This window comes from Cucumis sativus, chromosome 4 (genome assembly GCF_000004075.3).
Source record: "Cucumis sativus cultivar 9930 chromosome 4, Cucumber_9930_V3, whole genome shotgun sequence".
Lineage (NCBI taxonomy): Eukaryota > Viridiplantae > Streptophyta > Magnoliopsida > Cucurbitales > Cucurbitaceae > Cucumis > Cucumis sativus.
This window is the reverse complement of record NC_026658.2, coordinates 7,823,641-7,847,144: the sequence shown is the minus strand read 5'-3', so window position 1 is coordinate 7,847,144 and position 23,504 is coordinate 7,823,641. Positions and strand designations below refer to the sequence as shown.

Here is a 23,504-nt window from a genome sequence, read left to right as displayed (position 1 = left end):
CTGAGCTATATTCATCACTTGATCAATGTTCATCCCAAACTACTCGAGAGGGAAGTAGTAAGGATATGATTGACGCACGCAAGGAGGAGTTACACTTAAAAGAGAAGCTCTATAAGTCTTGTAAGTGAAATCTTCTAGATATAGCTTGCTTGACCAAACTTAGTCATTTGCATCCCGAGAGGCAAGCAAATGTGGCATTTAAAGACACCGAGAGGTGCTCGTCTTAATCATGAGCTAGTTAAGTAAGTTATGTCGCATCAAGGCTTTCATATAGCTTAATTTCCTTATAACGCGTAGACCTTCCTTCAACCTTTCTTATGTGCAAGTTAGTTCACACCTCCACTTTGTCTCCATCTTAATTTTCCTTTACAGATTCTCTAGTGTAGATAACTAGATATAGTATAAACTTACACTTTGTCATACTGTATAGATAATTCTTTTATACCGCCCAAATGAAGAGTAATCCTTAGAGCTAATGCTTTGATATCAATTTCCTGTATTCGACCCTGGATTATCCAGGAAACCTATTGTTTCGCTTAGACTTCGACAAGCAATAGAAAAACTTGTACTCAACAAGAACTTAGTCATTGTGCAATGAAGAGAGACATAGTGAACATTTTGCATTCAATGATCATGACCAATGACTCACAACATAGAATTAGATACATATATACACAACACACACCAACATTACCCCCTAAGTTCGTATCTTTAAAGCAACATCACAATAGTCTAAATGTAAAATGCCAATGAGAGTGAATACATATAGTCCTGGCGTAGAGAATGGTTTATGCTCCTTGTGGAAAAGAATACGATGAAGCTAATGTGATATTTATGTGATTTATCAAATGAGGCGTTTAGACCCTGTGTTTATCAAATGAAAATGAACTTATGTGATTTATTTGTATTCCCCAAAAGGTATTTCTAAACTCTCACTCACTAAGTCTTTGACTTACGTTTTAAGTTTTCCTTTCCCAGATTATCAAGCGTTGAGGCCAAGTAAAGAACAGTAAGGTGAGTTGCTATGTCTTGAGGTGAGCAAGCAAGGCATTTGATTGAAGAGTTGTGTTAGGCATGGGAGAGACTAAAGTCTTTATTATAAGTGTTGTCGTAGAGAAAGCATGAATTCTGTTTGTATTTGGTGTAAAGTGTTAAGTTAAGAAAGAGAAGTTGTTCGTTATTATTTTCGCTCCATTGTTCTATGCATATTGATTAGTAGTTAAAGAACTTGAGTAAATCTAAGTTAAGTGTAAGTTGGTTGTTTAAGTTATTTATGCTACGTTGTGTTGTAAAAGTCTATTGAGTTTAATGTTGAAGCTTTGAATTAAAACTAGTTTAAGAAGTCTTTTCGCTTACTATGTATTTAGTGTTATCTCACGAGGAGATGCGCGTTGAGTGTCTAGGAGACACACCTCTATGTCACGCCTTGCTCTAGATGCCCCTTCATGTGACCAAGTGGAGGTGTGTCACCTAGACATTTAACGCACCTCTCCCCTGAGATGGTACGCTAAATGCCTAGTAAGCGAAACAACTTCTTACAAGACAAAGTTGAATGCAGAACTTATACTTTAATGAAACAAGAAAACTTTATTGAGAGACAATTCACGAGAGTTCATAGACTCCTAGTACACAAATCATTTAAAAGAAATACATACTCAAATAACAACTTGACTTTTCCCACCTATCATCTATAGGTTACATAAGATAACAATTGCCACTACCAAGACAATGTGATCTAGGAGGCATAATAGGCAATCAAGATTTGGTACTACTAATAGTGGCCACTACCAATATCATTTAGATTTGGTACACAATCATGTACCAAGAGTTAAGCGATCATGTACTAAGAGCTAAACGCTCATGTACTCAAGATCGACTAAACAATTTTTGTTCAAGATTGTGTAGTACCAAGATCTTTTATATATATATTTGGTACACGAGCTTGAACCAAGATCATTTAGATCTTGATACATGAGCGTTTCGATCTTGAAGAGAAAATATATTTCGATCTTGAAGAGAAAATATATGAGAGATGACGAAGAATTAAGGATGAAATTCTTGAGGAAATGAAGAAATTACGAACAAGAACAAGTGGGAATATGAAGAGGAGATGAATAAATTTCAAAGAAATAGAAAAAAAACAAAAAGAAAAAATCGTCTGCAACATCAAATGTAAATCTAGAATTTATGAAAATATGTATTGGCTTTATTGACTTTTGTATCTTGTTACACGAGTCGTAAATATTTTGACATTTTATTGAATGGATGAAAATCAATCATTTAAAAACAAAAAATGGAAGATATAATTTTAAAAATAAGATGATTTTTTTTTTTTGAATTGGTCGTATTTATTTAGCTTACACTTAAAATATGATATAATAATAGTGAAAAGTAATGTTGTTGTTATTATTATTATTATTATTATTATTATTATTATTATTATTATTATTATTATTATTATTATTATTATTATTATTATTGAAAAAAAGTGTTATTATATTTATGTATAAAAATGAAAGAAAATAATATACTAATTATTTGAAAGATGATTTGAAATTAGGGTTTGTGAGATAACAAAACATGCATTTGACCAATTACCACTGTGCTCAAAGGATATTTATTGATTTTTGTGTAATGACTGTGATGTTAACGAGATGTATTCTGTCTTTTTCCCCAACTTTATCGTCAAAAATCTAAGTCATAAAAATAAATCATTTTGGAAATAATATATTAAATGCAATATTAACTTTAGTTCTTCTAATTTGTCTTCCTTTTTTAGGTACAAGAGTGTCCAAACCTTCTATTGTACAATAGAAATAAAATAAAAAATTAAGAATAACACAATAAAACTAACACCACAAACATTATCCTAAAAAACTCTAAATAGGAGAAAAAACTATCAAAAACAAAGATGGTACAATTGGATACAAATCTTTTTGAAACCTCTATCACAAAAGTAATCTTTTAAAACGTTTATATATTCACACTCTTTATTTTCAAATTTTCTTATTTTCAAATCTAACGAGAGTTAACTCATCAAAACTTAAAATGGTTATTTTATAGTATTTTTCATCTTATCATTTTCTTCAACTTTTTCCTTACAAAACAAATCACACTTGTAAGTTTGTAAAAGTTGAATATATAAGTAGTGAATTAGATTTGAATTAATTAACCACTAAAAATTCAAAACAAACCACTAGTTAGAAAGAAAGGAAAAAAAGAAATTTATAATTTAATTTGAAAAAGAAAGAATAGAAAACAAACAAAAGAGAAAATGTGAAATAGAGTTATTTGTTTAGGCCCCCACCACCACAAGAACACAAACTTTCAACTCTCAAAATCTCTGAAATTATAAATTTAGCTGACAAAAGATTTCAGATATTAACTACTCTTTGCTTCTTCACCCAACCATTTCTCGACAACTCAAATTGTACTATTCCCCCCTCCTATCTCTTTTCTTCTTTCTTCTTTCTTTCTCAAAATAATCTTTTTACTTTTATTTATTTATTATATTTTATTTCCCTCATTAGCAACAATCTCTCCTCCCAAACTCCAACAGAATCACTTCCTTCATCAGCAATTGTAGAAACAACAATAATAACAATTCTCTCTCAACAACACCCTCTTCTTCTTCTTCCTTTTCTTCTTTTCCCACTATTCCATTATTCTTTCCATAGATGCTCCTCTTCTTAAGAGAGAAAAAAAAGGTAGAGGTCTCCATTTTTGTTTAGGGTTTCGTTAGTTTTGTTTGATAAATCCCAAAAGGATGGGAAGAGGGAGAGTTCAGCTGAAGAGAATAGAGAACAAAATCAGCCGCCAAGTCACTTTCTCAAAGCGTAGAGCTGGTTTACTCAAAAAGGCTCATGAGATCTCTGTTCTTTGTGAAGCTGATGTTGCTTTGATTGTTTTCTCCACCAAAGGAAAACTCTTTGAGTACTCTTCTGATTCCAGGTTAATTCTCCTCTTTATCCCTTCTATCTCCACTTTTTCTCAATATGATACCGCAGCCAATAATCCAAACGTGTTAGCTTCAAATTAAAATTCTTACATAACTATTTATCTTTAAAGAAATTAAAAGTCAGATGAGGTTGATGATTTGTTGGGTTTTCATTTATCTGTTTTTGTTTTCCACTGTTTTTCTAAAATAATTACCCTACCTTTGCTTCCCTTTTTACATTACATCACATTAAGAAAATTAACTATTAATACAACATCTTACCAAATTAACAATGAAAAAATCCCCATCTTTTTTCCTCAGAGATTTCTTCTCTTCTTAGGTAAAATTCTAAAGTGGAACCACAATGAAAATAATGAAGATTTTCTTTTCTCTTCTGTTTTTTTATCCCTAGATCTTTTCATATGGGCATTTGTTAGTTTCCTTCTTTCTTGCAATCTTTTTACTGTACAATATATACTTATATAATCTGCATGTATTAGACAAGACACATAGACGACATACAGTACATATTACATTTATTTGATTTGCCTGAAACAAGGGAAAAAACATGGAGTGTTCCAGAATAATTTTGAGTGAGCTGAAAATATTGTATTTGCCACTTTTTGTTTGATTAACAATTTAATTGCTTCCTTTATTTATTTATTTATTTATTATTATTATTATTAAAAAATGAAAAAGAAAAAAAAAAAAAAAAGGGCATTCGATTGGGGCTTTGGACACAGGTGAAAAACCTAGAGCCACGTGTCGGGAGACCATGATTTTTTGTTTTTCTTCTTTTTCATGCTTCGTAGCACTAACCTAGTATTTGAATCTCTCTATGCTTGTTGTTAGTGACCTCGATTCAAGTGCTTTACCACTCTTTGAATCATATAACTTCATCAAAAGAGCTGCACTTAAAAACGAAAAAAAAAAAGAAAACAAGTACTCAAATTTTGATCCCTTCATGATGAAATTTGGTCTATGCTTAATTAATTTGTTTCAATTACTAGTACTGTTCATGAGATGAGATGTAAATGCATGTGGTAAGTATATGCATGGAAACAATTATTTATATCTTTTTTTCTTTCTTTTTTTTTAGTATTGAGATAGGGCTCATGAGATCTAATTAAGAAATGTGTAAGCATAGTAACCCTTCTTTCATCTTATAAGTCTTTTAGATTTGTTTTTAAAAAACAAAATTATAGGGTTTGAGATTATTGTATAAATCATTTTGATCTGGTTTGCTCTGTTTCTTAAACACATTGTCTGTTTCGACTTCACACATATAATAATTCTCCGACTGTGTATATCATTTAACTTCAGTACCATTTGACATATTGATATCAGTAACGGTAGATATCAACATCATTTGACTTACTCTTATTAGCTAGTATTAGTAGATAATAGTAACATTTGACTTAGTGATATTAGTATTAGTAGATATCAGTGTGATTTGACTTATTGATATTAGTTTAAGTAGATAGGTGACTTACAAAACATATAACTAATAACGTATTTAAGTTTATATAAATCAAACTGCAAATTGTTTGTTCTTCTAAGCTTTCATTTTTGCGAGTCATTTCATATTACTGCTTTAACTTTTTAACAATATTATTTGTTTCAACTTCACACATGAAATTTGTCCAAATGTATATTATTTTATTCACTTCAAATTATTATCGGATGATGCTATAGAAACTCATAACCTCGATAATTAATTTGTTTTATGCTTTAATTGTAAGTATCATTTATTGGAAATAAAGAAAATAGTTAATTTAGGCTTTGATTTGGTTTCCAAGAACAGCATGGAGAAGATCTTAGAGAAATATGAGAGATATTCTTATGCAGAGAGACCGTTGGCCCCAAATGGAGATTCTGAATTACAGGTAAATAAAAATATATCTAAGATTTATATTTGGGCTTTAATTACCTATTTGTATGTCTTGTCCTTCTATATTGACACCCAAGGTAGTTCAACCAATCCAAAGTTCATTTTATGTTAGAAAGTTTGTCTTTTAGATTTTTTAGAACATTCTTGCTGTTGACTGCAACAATTTTAATTTGTACAACAAAAGAAGGGTAGATTTACAAATGGTTTGAGGGTCTAAAATCTGTCTTGGATTTTGTTTGTAGTACAGTTTCCTAGCTGTCTTGTCTTGTCATTTCATTGATTGGAAGTTAAATCAAGATCTCCAGCATTTGCTAAAAGATAGAGATAGTTCAAAGTATCATATGTCTTAAATTTCTTTTTTATCTAATTTTTGTAGCTTGATATAAATAGGGATGGTTTGAATCATACTAAAGTTTTCATGTTGAGTTTTTTTTAGCATCATTAACTATTTTGTACTTATTCATAGTTCAAATCAAACGCTATATTGTGATTTATAAATTATACATCATTAGTTAAATTTTTCTTAGTCCCATTCACTCGATAAAGTATTAATATTTTCACTATTATTTAAACAAAAGAATTATTAAATAATCCAAATAATCAAAGATTGAGTATATCATTCAACCTTATATATTGATTAATAATGAAAGGAATGTGCCACCTCAAATGATTATGCAGTGTGTTTAGAGAACCTCTCTAACCCAACCTTTTAATACTGCTAGTTAAAATTGAGGTCAAGTTCCTCGAGTTATAATCAATAAAGCCATGATCTTAATTAGTAGATAATAACATCAAATATATAACGAGGATTAAAGGCTGACCTTTCATTATTTAATTGCATTTCATGTTATATTTATCTTTTTTCAAGTTCATCCAATTATTCATACTAAAAGACATAAATTTACTATGTTTGCATTACTTTATAGTATTACTGTAGCTTAGTTTGGCTGCAATTTTGGAAGTGTATAGTTTAACTTTTTAAACATGAAAAAATAAATCATTTTAGAATCTATATATATAGTCAGCGTGGTTGGCAACTATTTTAAAATAACTTTTAAAAAACTAAGTTTGTTTGAGACCCATTCAAAAGATATATTTTCTTTATTTATAGACCCTAATCATTTTCTCTCTTCTACTTCTTCTTTTAATTTAACTGCTTTGACAGACAAGTTGGTGTCAGGAGTATCCAAAACTTACAGCCAGATTGGAAATTGTACAGAAAAACTTAAGGTACGTATTTGAACTGTTCTTATTCAGTACTATTCATTTTTGAAAAATATTGTTTCAATATCAATGAACATTTTATATATATACATATAGCTCTTGTTATATCTATTTATAGAGTCAGAATCATCTATTAATAACAATGTCGAACATGATATTTAATTAATTAACTTTAACCAAAAATGTTTATTATTTGTATTAATTAAGATAGTAAAGGTACTTGAGCCTAAAATTATACTTCCTTCTCACATTTCGATTCTATTTAGTTGTGTTCACATATGAAGAATAATGTGATGTTGTATTTTAAATCAGAAATATTACCTTGTAAGAAGCTTTATCTTTCTGTAAAACTTTATATTTTTTTAATATAAATATACCTGTTTTTATCCCTAGCAATCTATTATTGTTGATTTTCAGCTTGATTAATATTAGAGAATGAAACTCATAGGCATGACTGACTATAAACTATGTTAGTCTCATTTTTGTAAGTTTAGTTTTATAACTTTGACATGAGAAATGGTACGTAATTAATGTAAAAAAAATTCAAGTATTAATAGTTAGATATGTTAAACAATTAATTAATACAAATTATACATGTTTATATATTATTATTATTGGTTTAGGCATTATTTGGGAGAAGATCTTGACCCTTTGAATTTGAGAGAACTTCAAAGCTTAGAGCAACAACTTGACACATCACTCAAGCGCATAAGATCTAGAAAGGTCTGCCTTAATTAATGCCCTAATTTTTTTCTTTTCATCTTTACTTCATTTCAATTCATCATCCTTTTTTAAAAAAATTTATTCACATTTGGATTGATTATTACTTCATTAAATGGCTATTGATATTCAAAGTTTGTATAATTTCCTACCTATCATTTGTTTCATACATCAATTTGGGACGAACTAACTTTACTCTCATTACATAGATGTAATCATCGATAATTCAAAAAAGTTATTTATTTAATACTTAAAGTTTCCACCCTGATTACTTCATGAATCTTCATTATTTAGGAATATCTATATATATTCATGTAAAATACTTCTTTGATATATTTATCATTTTCTTTATAAAGTTTTTTAGAGTTCTTTTATATATTGCATGCTCATATATAATAGATGCAAATGATCATTGTGGGGTTACATTGTTGCAGAACCAACTAATGCAAGAATCTATTTCAATATTGCACAAAAAGGTGAACAACTTAGTTTTAATATTAATGTTTTGGTATCATTATTTATGCATATAGGACTATGATTTCTTTCTTCCATTATGTGTAAAATTTGGTTCATAAAATGATTGTAGGAAAAGGACTTGCAAGAGGAGAATAGGCAGCTAGCGAATAAGGTATAAAATGAATGTCCTATATATTTTCAGTGCTATACATTGAAGTAATTTCATATTGTTGAATAGCCTCTAAGAATGTAATATGTTCTTATGATTTGAAAATTTTAGGTAAAGGAAAATGAGAAGGCTTTGGTTGAACGTGGACAGTGCGATGTTCCAAACTTGGTTCATAATAATCAGCCAATTTTTGGAATGACACCACCAATCCCTTCTTTATCATTTGGGTAAATTTCTCTTCTTTCTTTCTTTCAACTGAGAAATCTTTTTTCCGCACATTCATAGATACATACTTATTTGTGAGCCATTTCATTTCCTTAAGTTTGACCATATAGAAGAGTTTTTTCTTTTTAGTAAATGGAAAAATACTCGTGGCTAAGTTGATTTAGAAGTATTAAAATTTAAGAGATCAAAAGACACTCTGAAATATTAGATTCACGCATTCATAACATCTTCATCATATCTTTAACAAAGATGCATTCATAAGAAAAATATAACATCAAAAAACCTCGAGGAGAGCTCGAAAAAGCTCATAGAAAAGCTTGCTAATTGATTTAAAGTTATATGCAAAACGAATGAGTAGATTTGAATGTCTAACATTTAGGACAAAATGGGATGTACAAACACTTTTCACAAGAGTTTGTTTTGATTGGTTTGGTTGGTTTTTGTTGTGAATAATTAATTCAACCATTTAAATGTGTGAAGAAAATACATGTTTGATGTTCTATTGATTTTGAATAAAACTTCAATAAAACCCAAGTACCATTTTGATTTTGTTGTATTACAATGCTGGAGAGGTCATATAGTTATAGAAGACACATAAGCTAGATTCCTTAACGCCCCCTCCCTCCAGCAAAAAAAAACAAAACAACGAAAAAAAAAAAAACTATTGCCAACTTCATCAAGAGAATGTAGAAACCCTAGGGTTAAAACCAAAGATTACAATAATAATGATAATTATACATTTGAATGTAGAGCGAACTTGAATGGGAGAGGATCAAGAGGATCAGATGAAGATGAAACAAGGCCAACCAGCATCAACAACATCCAAATACCAGCGTGGATGCTTCGCCATGTGACTGAAAATTCTAATAACTAAAAAGCAACCGCATCGTGTCGTCTTCGCTGTTGCAGGGAGGCAGGCGCAAGTGGTTGCCACTGCCCAGCTCACTGGCACCATAATTGTCACAAATAAAAAGGCCATGGGGATGGGGGCAGAAAAAAGAGAAGACAACTACAAACGTTTGGTTTTTGACGATCATGTGGGAATAATGCAAACACCCCAAACATGCATTCTATATGACATCTCTTCTTTCACACCCAAATTGGGTCACCCCAATCCCAAAGCCTTTATTGTATTATGTAGATGATAATTTCTCAGAACTCCGAACCAACTAATTTAAACTTTTGGAAGAAAATTGAAATGTGGATACTTCCATTTCTCTGTTTTTACTGTTTGAACTAGTGGCGGTGTAAGTTAAATGTGTTTAATTTATTGCATGCATGCTTGTTTGTGTTGACTAACACTTCTTATATCACTGTATGAGGTTCTTGTAAGAAATATTAGGTGATCATTCAAGAACTAGAAGATGTGACGTAAAAAAGAAATCTAGACTTTTTTATTTAGAATCATATGTAAAGATCAAACAAAACAAAACATGATGGAAAGCAACAAAATTAAAGAGATGCCAATTAAGAGTAATGCATCCTAATTATGGAGAAAGCTTTAATTTTAGCTGACCATAAAACAATTGAAGACAATGGCAACATACATATCTTACCAAATGTTGAACAAGGAAATGCTTATAACATTGTGTCACACTCCGTCCCGAGCACCTGTCTGTTTGGCTCGAGACGTGACGTGAAGCCAACTAATGTCGCTCACTTCAAGAACAACACCAGCTAACCTTTAACCTTAATCTTTTTAACAATGAACAACAATGGAAGCTAACACGTGACTTATAAATAACATAACCGAAGAGACTCTTTTTATTTAACAAAACCTTAGGAAAGTTCATATACAAATAAAACATAACTTTACGTACGAACAACTGAGTTTTTTTATAACCTAAATCTTGACACAACAAAGAACTAACTAAACATAAATATAGCAAGACACATCAAATAATTAAAGAAAAATCCTTCAGCAGACAAATAGCATCGATTCAAGCTCCAAGTACCTGGTCTCTACCTGAAAAATAGGAAAACATTTTGGAAAGAATGAGTTAAACGAGTCCAGTAAACGTGATAGTTTTCTAACTACCTTTCTTAAATCTTTAAAATAATTAAATCCTTTAAACAATGAACAATAAATCTTTAACATGAAAACTTTAAAGCATTTGGAAAATAGAAACATAAAGTCTCACTTTTTTTACTTGGAAATTCAAGTATATTTGTTCCTACGAGATAGTAGAGATTACTCGATACCACCTCGTCCATAAATATCAGAGATGGACATCTCCAATCCTTTTTCCTACGAGGTAGGCGTCCCTAACTCGTCCCTACAAGATGAGCGTCCTTACTCATTCCTACAGATAAGTGTCCTTACCTGTCGTGACACGTTTAAATCCTGTCCATTTAGGGTAACTTTGAGATACTTGGTTCTAACCAAAACCTTTGTCAACCATAAACATTAAATCCTTTTCAATAAGAAATCTTAAACTTTTTTTTAATTCTTCGTAAACATACTTCAGTAAACAGTAATTATGAATAAATACTTGTGAATAAGAAGATCCTTTCAATAACTTTCTTAACTTAACTTCAAACATTTATTATAAATTATGATTGAAAACATGCTTTAAATTACTTTATCAAAATCGTTTTCCACTCACAGATCGTATATCAAACCTTGGTTGATATTCTTGTCCGATTTCTTCTTGTCCAAAAACCTCTTTGGTCCAACACGCCACGCTCAACAACCTCCATTGCCTAGAAACTCATTTTCGACTAGAACCTTTCTTCCAATTTAGAGCTTAATAACTATAAATTCATAACTCAAATGAAAATATTTTCTTCTATAAAGTTGTTGTCAATTGTCTTAATAGTCTTACCTCAAAATTTCAGCTTCAAAGTCCAACGGATTAACTCCACAACCATCTGGAAGTCCACCTTGCTTAGAATCACATGAATTCTGACATTCCTCTCTTTCTTCAACCCAAACGCAATCCTCCCTTACTCATACAGAAAATAAATTCAAAAAGAAACTTTTGGGAGTAATTTTACTCAAAACGCTCAAGTGGATTGTGAGAAAATCAATATTGAACCTGCCCTATTGATATAGTTCTTTGCATGAGTACAAGTTGACACCTCATCCTTGCTTAAATCCCCACCTTAAACCTTATTAAGACACCTCCTACTTACTTTACATCTTAAAATGCATGCTAACAAGGCTTTGACACTTCACTAAATCCTTAAATTGATTGCTTTAATCATGTCAAATAGTTATCCAAAACGCATAGCTAGCTTCCATGACCATCTCGCCTAATTTCTTGCCTAGACTACATAACCTGACTTAGAAAAGTTGTAACTTAAAATCTTTAACTCTTTTGACCAAACTTACTTCTACAAAGTTGCTCTAAAATGAGTTATCTTTCTTACCCCAAACTTTTAGAGTAAAACCCTAAACGATGCATTTTTTAGCCTTCTAGGAGTGCACTTTACTTAGATTCACTCGCGAACTGACCTTCTCACCTTCTCTTATCAAAAAACATCAATCTTCTCATATCTAAAACACCCAGCAACCTTCCACAATAAACTAGACTCAATTTTTGAGCTTTCAAGACCAATTTAATTGAAAATACCTAAGTGAGTTGTGAGAAACTCTTTTCTGAAGTCAGCTAAAACGCCCTTTTCTAACTTCTATAGCTATTTCACCAATCCAACCCAAAACGCCTGGACACTTCTTTAAATGCCTAAGGAGGTTTTCCATCTTCTTTTTGCTGCCCATGACACTCGTTTAGAGGTTATGTTGTCTTCCTTATCACCCATCCTAACCTTTAAATGTCTAAAACCATACATTTTGACATTTTGGAGCGATGCTAAGATGAACAAATTGAGAAAAAGAAAACAGAAGACGTTTATTGTTTTAAAATTTATTATTTTAAAATGTATTTTATTTATATATATATATATATATATATATATTATATATTTAAAAAATATATAAAAAATGTGTATATTTTTTATAATATTTTGAAATATCATTATTCATGTTATTTGCTTTTATTATTCTAAATGTTTTTTTAGGGGTGTTATCAAGCATCAATTTCACTAAGCATCAGGAACTCAAGCAAACAAAAGAAGTATGGGGAAAACATACTTTTTTCTGCAGAGGACGAAGATGGAATCTTTTTGATGAAGAAGTTGATCCTCCGCAAGAAGAAAAACCTAAATACTTCCATGACTTGTGCTGAATGTATAAAGAATTTGAAGAGGATGAAGCAGGAAGCTGAAATTGTTTCTGCAAAGGACAAAGTTGGGATCGTTTTGGGTTTGAAGAATTTTTTTCGGTGAACCTCTTTTTTGCTGAACATTTAAATGATTGAAGGGTTTGAAAGGTGTGAAAGATTTGAAGGGTTTGATAACGTTCTTTTGCACACGAGTTGAAGAAAATATGAAACGACTGCCTAAAATTTGTTTTGAATTTGGAGTCTTGATGAAGATGAATTTTGGCTTTTGGGGGGAAATTAGGATTTTGATAGGTTTTAATTGATTTGATTTTGTTGATAGGAAAAATTAGGAGATAGATGTTTTTTTGGAGTTTGAGTCAATTATGGAGTATATGTGGTTTGTGGAATAATTATATTTGGGATGCTAGTTTTTTCACTAGATTGAGGGCATTTAAGACATTGTTGCAGCAATTTTTTTTCATATTTTTCTTTCTATTTTATCAATTTAAATTAAATTTGGCTATTTATCCAAATTAGTAAATATTAGGTTTTGCTATTCTTCTAGCCAACCCTTAATTATTTTAGATGCAACTAAATATTTTTATTTGGGTTAAAATTCAATGGAGCCCAAAAACAAACTCAATTTGTTAAATAAAGCTCAAATCCATATAGTTGTACCCAAGGGTTACACCTACGAACCAATTAAGCCCAATTATACTTGAGAATTTTATAAATACAAGGGTTCTTTTCATGTATGGTATGAGAAAAGTTAACTCTAGAGAGCCTAGAGAGAATTTTCACAACCAGAAGACTACCCAACTCTTGAAAACTGAATTACCACACCTTGAAGTTTAAATTCATTGGAAAAATTCCAATATCCTTCCAAGATTTCAACTTCAAGAACAACACATGCTTCAATTTCTCAAATCAAGTATACACATTCAACTAAGAGGGAAACAAATGATCAAGTTTTAAAGATCGAACCACACATAACATTAAAATCTAAATAAACACACAAGTTCAACTTCACAAAACACATTTCTCCAAAAACCTTGTGCAAACAACTACACCATTGATGCACCTACAGTCACACACTCACACATGTCACAAAGATAACACAAACAACAATTGAAACAATTAAAGCACCAACAACAAGATTAGAAAGAAGAGGCATAGAAGTTGGTAACTCAGTTTGGCGTGATATACAATTACTTTCATAGAGCTTAACTACATGAACACCTAAACTCCCCTAGACGTGACTCTCCTATTGTATCTCAGTTATATAAGTTTCAAATTTCATGTAAATAACCTCATAGTTATTCAAATTTAAGACTTAATATAAACTAACAAATTATTTTACTAATAATTAGTATATTGTTTATTTATTTACAAACCACAACTTTAGGACATAAGACACCGCGGTTGTTGTTTTGAAATAATTCCAATGGCTAATGGCTAAGAGATTAAAATTAAAATTTTGAATGTAAGAATATGATTGAAATTTTCTCAATGTTCAAACGGTATAATTAAAACCTACCACGTATCACACCTCTACCACTATTTTATAATAGGTCATTGTCAATGCAACCTTTTCATTTTTATTTTAATGAAAAAGTTTACTATATATAAAAAAAAAAATGGAACTATCAAAAGTTCATGAACATTATTGAAGTTTACTCTAAAGTTGAATGGCATTTTCTAAATTTAGCAAATTTTAGGATTACATCTCAGTCTTTCAACCTTTAAAGAATAGTTAATTTTGGTTCATTAGTTTAAAAAATGCATATTATGACTTTTGAATCCTCCAAAACTTAACCATTTGAACTTAACTTTCAAATTTTCAAACTTAGTACAAATGTATAAATGCATACACTTCTTAAAATTTAATTGTTTTTGGTAGTATTCACTGTAAACAGCAAATGCTAATGCTTAGGATGAGGATTAACTTTTTGTTGTTATCTAAAAGAGGAGTATATATATTTTAATAGTTGATATATATTCATGTTAGTTTTCTAATATTCACTTGTTAATGTGTATTGTTTCATACTTTCTTTCATCAACTTTTCTAGTTATACCATAACTATAAAAAGGTGCATATCATCGTATCACTCACGTTAAAAGAAAATATCCTCAAGAACTAAAATGATTGTTTTTTAATATAAGATATAAAAACTAAAATATAAAATCAAATTTACTTGGAGAAAAATGAAAGCAACATAAAAATTGAACGATCCAATAAAATGTAGCAGTATCTAAATGTGAAGGTGAGCATATAACCTTGAAAAAATTATTAGTTTCAAATTCTTACATATCATCAAATACCAAGAAGAAATCAAAAGAACCTAAATATGATTTCTCTCTTAACCTTTGGAGTACTTAATAAACTTTTAAATTTTCAGTTTTGTATATAATAGGTCTCTCAAATTTTAAAAGTGTTTAATAGTAATCTTCTCAGATTTCAATTTTGTGTCCCAATTTCTTAAATTTTCATTACACAAAATTGGAAGTTATGAAAATTTATAAGGTTGTTTTTAAATATATCAAAATAAATTAAAATATTTATAAATATAACAAAATGTTATTATCCATTAGTGGTAGACAATAATATATATAGATAAACATTGATCGGTATCTATCTATACAAAAAGACATTTATTAATAAATATCTACTAATGTCTACCATTATCTATCATTAATAGATAATGACATTACCTAGTTTTGTGATTTGAAAAATGTGTCTTTTGAAAAATATAACAAAACGGTAAAATATTTACACTATTTAAAATAATTTCAAAAATAGGAAAAAAAAACCAGACTCATGATGAAAAATACCAAAAAAATGTCTCGCGATTAATTGATTCAGCACACGTAATATATTCGATAAACACTTGTTTAGATTTAGTTATTTTTTCCTACATGATCATATAGATTTTGCTACCAAAATCTAAACAATTTTATTTTATGATTGTTTGGTACAATCATTTAGATTTAGTTGTTTTTTTTTTTACATGATCATTTAGATTTAATTGTTTAAATTTGCGTAGTCATATCGAAACGATTTTTTTCAATATTTTACACACCATTGTTTAGATTTAGTTGTTTGAATTTGGGTAGCTAAATTTAAATTATTTTTTTCGATATTTTTGTACAAGATCGTTTAGATTTGACACACGATTGTTTAAATTTGGATAGTCAAATCTAAACGAGTTGTTTTAAAAAAAAAATGGTACACGATCATTTATGTTTGGTATATGATCGTTTAGATTTGAAACACGATCCTTTAAATTTGATCACCCAAATCTAAATGATTTTTTTTAAAGATTTTTTGGTACATGTCGTTTCAATTTGACTATTTTTTATACAAAATTATTTAGATTTGGCAATCTAATATCCAACTAAGAGAAAAAGACGATGGGTATGAAAAAATTGCAAAAGATGGAAAGGAATGGGAAACAAAAATATTTTTAAAAATTGTTTTAAATATTTGGTTGGTAGGTTATATTTTTGAAAAAAACTGGTTTACTTTTATATGAAATGATTTAAGTATAAGATAGAGATATTAAGTAGGGAGTAAACATTTAAATAGAAGACATTTATGAAATTTAAGAATTTTGTTGAGAGGAGAAGTTTGAAGTTGGAAAGATTGAATGTGTAATTTCATTTTTTTTTTCTTTTTCTTTAATCTTTTACTTATGGGGAGAGATGCAAAAGTCAAGTCGTAGGTGTTAGGTAGACATTGAAAATGGAGACGCTAAAAATATCGCCATTCTCCGTATTCAACTGCCACTGCGGTTCGTTTCTCCCAACAGACTCCCGATTCCATCCTCTCAATTTTTCCAGGTAAATTCCCTTTTCTTTCTCCACAAACCTTCAATTTTCCTTTTAATTCTGTCATATTTCCATCTTCTTCTCATTCATCCTATCAATTCAGTTTCCATATTTCAAAATTATAGATGAAATTTTGAAATATCAAATTTAGAGAAAAACCTTCATACAAATTCTGAAATTTAGAGCCACAATTCCTTTGATTTTGACTTTTCTAATGTAGGCAAACCCTTGAGGGTCGTCTAATTTCAATTGGGTTGAATTTAAAACAACGTGAATCTAATATTTTCATCACAAACTTGTCTCATTTACCAATTCCTTTAGACATTTTGATGATAGCTTTAACATTATTATGTTTTAGAAGAGTTTTAAATCTTCAATATAGAGTGTCTGAGAAGAGATAAATTAAGTGTTGTCCTCGCTTTTGAACCCAATTGATGACTGGTTGTATTTTCAGGGAGAGTGCAAATTTATCAGGATCATGGCTGAGTCAGTTGGGAGTAGGAACATGGATAAAAAGCTTATACAAATCGATATAAGCTCCGACACGGTTTGCCCATGGTGCTTTGTTGGCAAAAAAAATCTTGACAAAGCAATTTCTGCTTCTCAGGATCAATATGATTTTGAGGTTGGTTCTTACTCTCTCTAGTATTTGGTTCCCTCTTATCTAGTCTATTGTCATCATATGTATCAAGTTTTGGTGGCATTGACATATATTCATTGGAGCAATCCATTAAAGAAAGGTGTATTAACATATGTGTGATGGAATGCATCAATAAAAATATTCCTCTTCTAATCTATGTTTCTCTCTTTATAGAACAGAGAAAATGTGTATTCTTATGTATACATAATTAGAACTGCCCTCTATCATAGTTGTATTTTGTCTGGAAATGTCTTGAAAATGTTATTTAAGTTCCTTTTTCTGCAGTCTACAAAGTTTGGATATTAGGACAAGTATTAGCGCATGAATGTATAGTGTGAAATGGGGTGACATAATGTTGCAATTATTTGGACTTAAAGTTTTTCTATTAGAATAACATGTTGAATCATCATCAAATGTAAAGGTTTGAGTTATTGAGTAAGGTAATTTACTATTTTCATGGAAGATCCAATGACTGTAATCCTGACATGTATTGATTACTCTAATTGTCAACCTATGTCACTTCATAGAGTTAGACCAAGAATCAATGCTCATCCACCATATGATGAGAACTCTAATTCCCTCATAGTTTGTTGGTAGTGTTCTTATAACTGTTTAACATAATTTTGTAGTTGAATTGGCATCCTTTCCAGCTCAACCCTACTGCACCCAAAGAAGGTGTTGTTAAGACGGAATATTACAGGAGTAAGTTTGGAATTCAATCTGAACAGATGGAAGCTCGGATGGCAGAGGTTTTCCTAATGAACAATTATGAAAGCATCTCATTTGTGTTCTTTTCTAATCAGCTTGTCACCCTTGAATGCTAAGTTGCTATGAAATTTGGGTATCTTTCAGGTGTTTAGGGGTCTTGGACTGGATTATGATACTTCTGGGCTGACGTAAGTGTGAAGCATCTAAGAATAAACTTTGAAAGTATGACTTTTGCTAACACTTGCATTGTCTTTTCAGGGGAAATACTCTAGAAAGCCATAAGCTTATATATTTGGCAGGTCAACAAGGCTTAGGCAAACAACATGATCTTGTGGAGGAGTTATGCCTCGGATACTTCACTCAGGGAAAATACATTGGTGACCGGTATGTGGTAGGAATTTTGTCGACATATGTAGATTGTTGGCTAAAATTTTCTTCCCATATTAACTGTGGTGTAAAGAAGCTGATCACATTGTCTAATTGTTGTAGGGATTTTCTTTTGGAATGTGCCAGAAAGGCAGGGGTGGAAGGAGCAGCAGAGTTTCTCGAGACCGCTGATAATGGAGTTAAGGAGGTATTGATACAAGTCATAGACTCCCCACTTTCATCACTTTATTTGGTTTCCTAGACCTAGATGTGTTATTCTTATTCTACAAGCCTTAGCAATCTCCCCCACTTTCTTCACCTATGTCAACAGCTATTTTTTCGTTGCAAAATGAAGTTCTGTAGTAATTTTTTGGGCAATAGCCAAGGGGAGTGATAATCCTGTGGTAATTACTGTAATAATGTTTCTATTCTCTTATTTTCTGGAATTTATTGGCTATCAAGTTTTCGTGGGAGGATGAAGAACATATCAAGGAGTATAGTAGTAGTTTAGGGAATACTAAACAAATTTCTTCGATTGTGGATTCAGCAATATTTTGAGCCAAGTTGAATTTTCTAACTAAACGCCAATTCTATAAACTTGTCTTAAATCTATTCAATCATATATAATGAAATCAGTTCCAAGTTGAACCGCAAAAGCCAAGTTTCGAGTTTTCTGACATTCTTGTGTTTAACCACCAATACTACTATGATTCACTGTAGGTCAAGGAGGAGCTTGAGAAGTACTCGGGAAAAATTTCAGGAGTTCCCTTTTATGTTGTAAGTGAAATGCAATAAACTTTATCCATAAAGGTTGGGAAATTCTTTCCTGTTCTCATTTTTGTTTTTCTCAACACAATCGTATGGCAGATCAATGGGAAGCACAAATTGAGCGGTGCTCAACCCCCTGAGGTTTTTCTAAGAGCTTTTCAAGTGGCAGGGAAGTGACCATCAATAAGAATGTAACTTTATTTTGCTAAAATCAGTATACATACTCTTATTCCTGTATTTACTACCATAATGGAATGCATTTTCAGATCAAACTGCTAATTATAGTTAGAAATTTGTTTGCCAAGTAATGAAATACTTGGTTGTACACTATTAGTATTAATACATGTTTGAGATTTAATTATTTTCATCTTGATGACTCATTAAACAATCTAATATGATTTTCAATGTTTGGTCCAGCCTAAAATAGATTTGAAAATTGAAATATCCTTTCAACTATAATTTATCTGTCTGAAAATAGGACCAGAATTCGAATGTTACCAAAATATTGCAAAGCAATTATACGGTTGATTCATATTATCTGAAAATTGGTTGTCACGCCCCATCCTGAAGTCACTTTGTACGATCAAGGAAAGATGTGACCGCCTAGACATTCTGCGAAAACCTCTTCGAGAGATACCACATAGAACATCTAATCAGGACTTCATGAACATTTGATCAAAAGTACATTAAACATTAGTACAAATCTCTTCAAAACTTCAGAAGTACAATATTCTAAAACAACAGTGTGACTCTTTTCATCTAGCTCTATATGCTATCAAATTGAATTGACAGTCGCCACTATCAAGTGACGCGTTCGTAAAGGACACAACATGCAATTGAGGCTGCAAATTCAACGTTGAATGTTCTTCGTTACCTGTGAGGAAAAAAAAAACAAAATATCTAGAAAGGTTAGACAAAAACGTTTGGTTAGTGGGATACAAAAATGTTTGGTTAGTGGGATTTTTTATTAATACTTTTATAAATCAAATCTTTACCTTGACGTGTTACAATTATTTTACCAAATCATATTATATAAATATTTTGCATTTCAATTCTAGATTATTGAGTTCAAAGCAAGTCCTTTGAATGTGTTAGCCAAATAACATAATTCAAATCTTATTACAACATTTACAAATCACATGGAATATAATTTCCTTTTAAAATCAAGTTCAAGCTTATATCACATGGAAACACGTTCGTTCTTATAACATCATCATTATATTGTAGAATCATTCTACATATTAATTATATCTTTGTACCATTTTCTCAACTTAAGCATTTACCACACTCTTTTTGTCACACTCCGTTCTAGGTTTTCTCTCTTAACCTAGATCATGGTATAATATATTTTTTTAACCAACATTATTCAACTTAAACTTTTATAGAACAAGTAATATAAAATTCTGCAAAAATTTCACTGCACTTCCTCTAAAATATGGATTAGCCAAACCTGAAGGGGAAAGAAAACTTCACTTCTTTATGCATATATACAATCTTTAGATTCAACAACACCTAAAGTCTGTCTCACCACACACTAATCCAAACTAGTCCAGAGTCCCAATTAGAGTTTATATTCAACTACGAAATAGTTGAAAAAGAAATACGATCTAATAAGAGACCTCTTAAAACCCAAATACTCATAGTGACTCCGCTACTTCCAATCACCCAAATAACAATACAAAACTTAAGTATGTACATACACAAAAGAATAAGAATCTATAATTAATGACGGGAAGCTCAGCATAAGCTTAGTCCTTGACTGCTACCTGGGGGAAGAAAACCTTTAAAACATGAGCTAAAAACTAAGTGAGTAACAAGTTTTTAAAAGTAAATGCTCGTAAAACTTATTTTCAAACTGTTTAAATGTGACATTCATAACGAAATAATAATTAAAACGTTAAAATTATATATTACCATAATCCACAAGTGATACTAACAAACTTGTGCCAAAATCCAACTATGGCAAGGCATCTAAATATACGGCCAAGGATAGCTCGCACATGACCAAAAAATCATGCGGCCAAAACTAGCTCAGCATATTTAGTACTTGCCACGATAGCATCCTTCATCCAATCCGACCATGATAGAATACTAAATACATGGTTCGAAATAACTCACGCATGATCCATATCTACAAGGAAACATATGGCCAAACGGAGCTTACGAATACTTAGCATCTATCACAGTAACAATCTTCATCCAATCCAATCATGATAGCATACTAAATACATGACCGGGAATAGCTCACACGTGATCCATATCCACAAGAAAACACACGGTCAAACGGAGCTCACACATACGTAGCACCTACCACAGTAACAATCTCCATCTTCGCTTCTATGTGAACATAGAGCCACCCACCATGAGTTAAGCTAGGCTCGAAGCCATATCACAATCCCCCATCCATATCCTCACCTAGGCTCAGGTTCTCGAATCTTCGGTCACAACCTCTTTCAGCTTCAGAACCCCCTGATAACCATAGGTGGCGCTATGAAAACATATTCACGTAGCCTTTAGGGTAATCACCAACCATTTATAAAAATCACATATTTCATGCAGTCATTTCCAATCCTTAACGATCAACACATATCTTAAGAATAACCTTTCATTCAAACCATCCAAGTTTAATGACAGATCAATAGGTATTCTTTCAATTCAGTTTTCATCTAAATCATGATTAATAAATTATGGTTCAACCATGTTTCCAAAATATAAAAGTTCATGGAAACCATAAATCATATTTTGAAAACTTTTCTAACATATATTCACAAAACAATCATAGTGGAAATTTTCACAATCATTACATATTATAATAACATATATAGGTTTATAATGAAATACTTGAAATAAACCACTCACAGTTAATAACTCGATCCCCGTGATCATACGTTTTTTCCATTTCAATCTGGCTTGAAATAAAAATTAAGGCCTCTTGGTTATCTTCACTTAGCAAAACGACACAACAATCTTTAAGAACGCTCCATTATGAGCATTCAAGCTATTTTATATTTCTAGAGTCCTTAAATTCTCAAAACTCCTTAGACTATACTAAAAATCCACTTTCAAACCTTTAAACCTTAAATTTAAATCCTTAGTAAAATCAACGTCCAAACTTAAGTCGTCTTTTAAATTCATACGCTTTTATATCTAATATTCCTATCTTAGAGGTTTAGATACATTAACAATCCCAAAATCAATCTAACGAGTCAAATACTTTAGAACTTACCTAAACTTGTCTTAAACAACCTTAAATAGTCTTGTCTTTCTATAAAAACTTAAGATGACTCACAAACTGTGGAGCTCATGAATTCTACTACTAAATAAATAAAATCATAATTCATACTTTTCAAGAAACTTCCAGCTTAAGTAGGCTAACTTCAACTACTCATAACTTCTTCAATACTTAATAAAAATTAATGTACTTTATATCATACTCTTCATTTTGGAACCCTCTACAACGAGTTACATCGTTGCCAGCTTGTGTCGTGACCCATGTGCGAGGAAGATGGAAGAGCATCAGCGTGAGAAATCTCTATAGAAATGGAGGTGAGTTCCCATGTAGAAGGATAAAGAAGAAGACTTCTTTTATTATTTTATTTTATTCTTTAATATATATAAAGAAAAGATAAATAAAATTTACCATGTTGTCCTCACTTCAATTTTTACTTCCATTTTTGCCCTTAACTTCATTCTTTTCAAATGCTTAATAAAATTTCTAAATCTTTTTTTTCTTTTTGTACTAAATTTGTTTCAATTTCCTTATTAAAACACATCAACCTTAAAAGAATTTATTATTAGATTTACTTTTAGGAAATATTAATATAAAAGGAGAATGAAAGAGAACTTATACTTTTGCTAAGTTTCAGTTATGTGGAGTAATCGTGACGCATTTAGACGTATATTCCAATATTAAACCACACAAAAAGCAAAGGGTATCACATACCATATCATACAACAAGTATGAGATATTTTATTTCAGATCCCACAATAAGAATAGAGCATTTTATCTCATATTACACAACAAGGATAAGACATTCCACTCCAGAACACATAGCAGGTATGAGGTATCTCATTGCATAGGATACAAGGATCATCTCATTCATCATTTCAATTCACATCAAAATTTATATCACATGTCTTTGGAAAATGTAATGGAAATCATGTTTCTCAAGGTTTCAATAGAACGTACTGAAAGATCTAAACACATTAATTTTTTTTTTTTTTGATTTTTTAAAAACATTTTAAAGAAGATTCACTCACAAATAAGTTAGTTTCTTTTACCTACTCCTTAGTCCCGAACCCTCTTGCACTTCCTTATACTGCTCATCGGATTCAAGCTCCTGAAAATCTTTGGAAATTGTGGGAATTCTGTTAATTCTTTCATGGATGATCAAAATGTAAAAGCAGTT

At 30.8% G+C, this 23,504-nt stretch overlaps 2 protein-coding genes across 2 annotated transcripts; both read left to right on the top strand.

Annotated features, from left to right (window-relative positions):
- Positions 1–3,489: 3,489 nt before the first annotated feature.
- Positions 3,490–9,921, top strand: LOC101218674 (truncated transcription factor CAULIFLOWER A). The gene is made up of 8 exons (XM_004137214.3): positions 3,490–3,951; positions 5,742–5,823; positions 6,994–7,058; positions 7,676–7,775; positions 8,207–8,248; positions 8,359–8,400; positions 8,509–8,624; positions 9,373–9,921. Exons 1-8 carry the CDS (start codon positions 3,767–3,769, stop codon positions 9,494–9,496), a joined length of 756 nt encoding a protein of 251 aa, XP_004137262.1. The 5' UTR covers positions 3,490–3,766; the 3' UTR covers positions 9,497–9,921.
- Positions 9,922–16,471: 6,550 nt separating this feature from the next.
- On the top strand, positions 16,472–19,462 carry LOC101208448 (uncharacterized protein YwbO). The gene is made up of 8 exons (XM_004137092.3): positions 16,472–16,625; positions 17,068–17,238; positions 17,883–18,002; positions 18,106–18,149; positions 18,220–18,345; positions 18,451–18,535; positions 19,048–19,104; positions 19,195–19,462. Exons 2-8 carry the CDS (start codon positions 17,092–17,094, stop codon positions 19,270–19,272), a joined length of 657 nt encoding a protein of 218 aa, XP_004137140.1. The 5' UTR covers positions 16,472–16,625; positions 17,068–17,091; the 3' UTR covers positions 19,273–19,462.
- Positions 19,463–23,504: the final 4,042 nt, after the last annotated feature.

What these genes read in the sequence shown, in the direction of transcription:
- LOC101208448 (XM_004137092.3), top strand. Translation starts at nt 17,092, where the DNA reads ATGGCTGAGTCAGTTGGGAGTAGGAACATGGATAAAAAGCTTATACAA. An exon ending in TGGAAGCTCGGATGGCAGAG is followed by an intron (nt 18,003 to 18,105) that starts GTTTTCCTAATG and finishes GGTATCTTTCAG; the next exon opens with GTGTTTAGGGGTCTTGGACT. An exon ending in CAGGAGTTCCCTTTTATGTT is followed by an intron (nt 19,105 to 19,194) that starts GTAAGTGAAATG and finishes ATCGTATGGCAG; the next exon opens with ATCAATGGGAAGCACAAATT.
- LOC101218674 (XM_004137214.3), top strand. Translation starts at nt 3,767, where the DNA reads ATGGGAAGAGGGAGAGTTCAGCTGAAGAGAATAGAGAACAAAATCAGC. An exon ending in ATTGTACAGAAAAACTTAAG is followed by an intron (nt 7,059 to 7,675) that starts GTACGTATTTGA and finishes TTATTGGTTTAG; the next exon opens with GCATTATTTGGGAGAAGATC. An exon ending in AGCGCATAAGATCTAGAAAG is followed by an intron (nt 7,776 to 8,206) that starts GTCTGCCTTAAT and finishes ACATTGTTGCAG; the next exon opens with AACCAACTAATGCAAGAATC.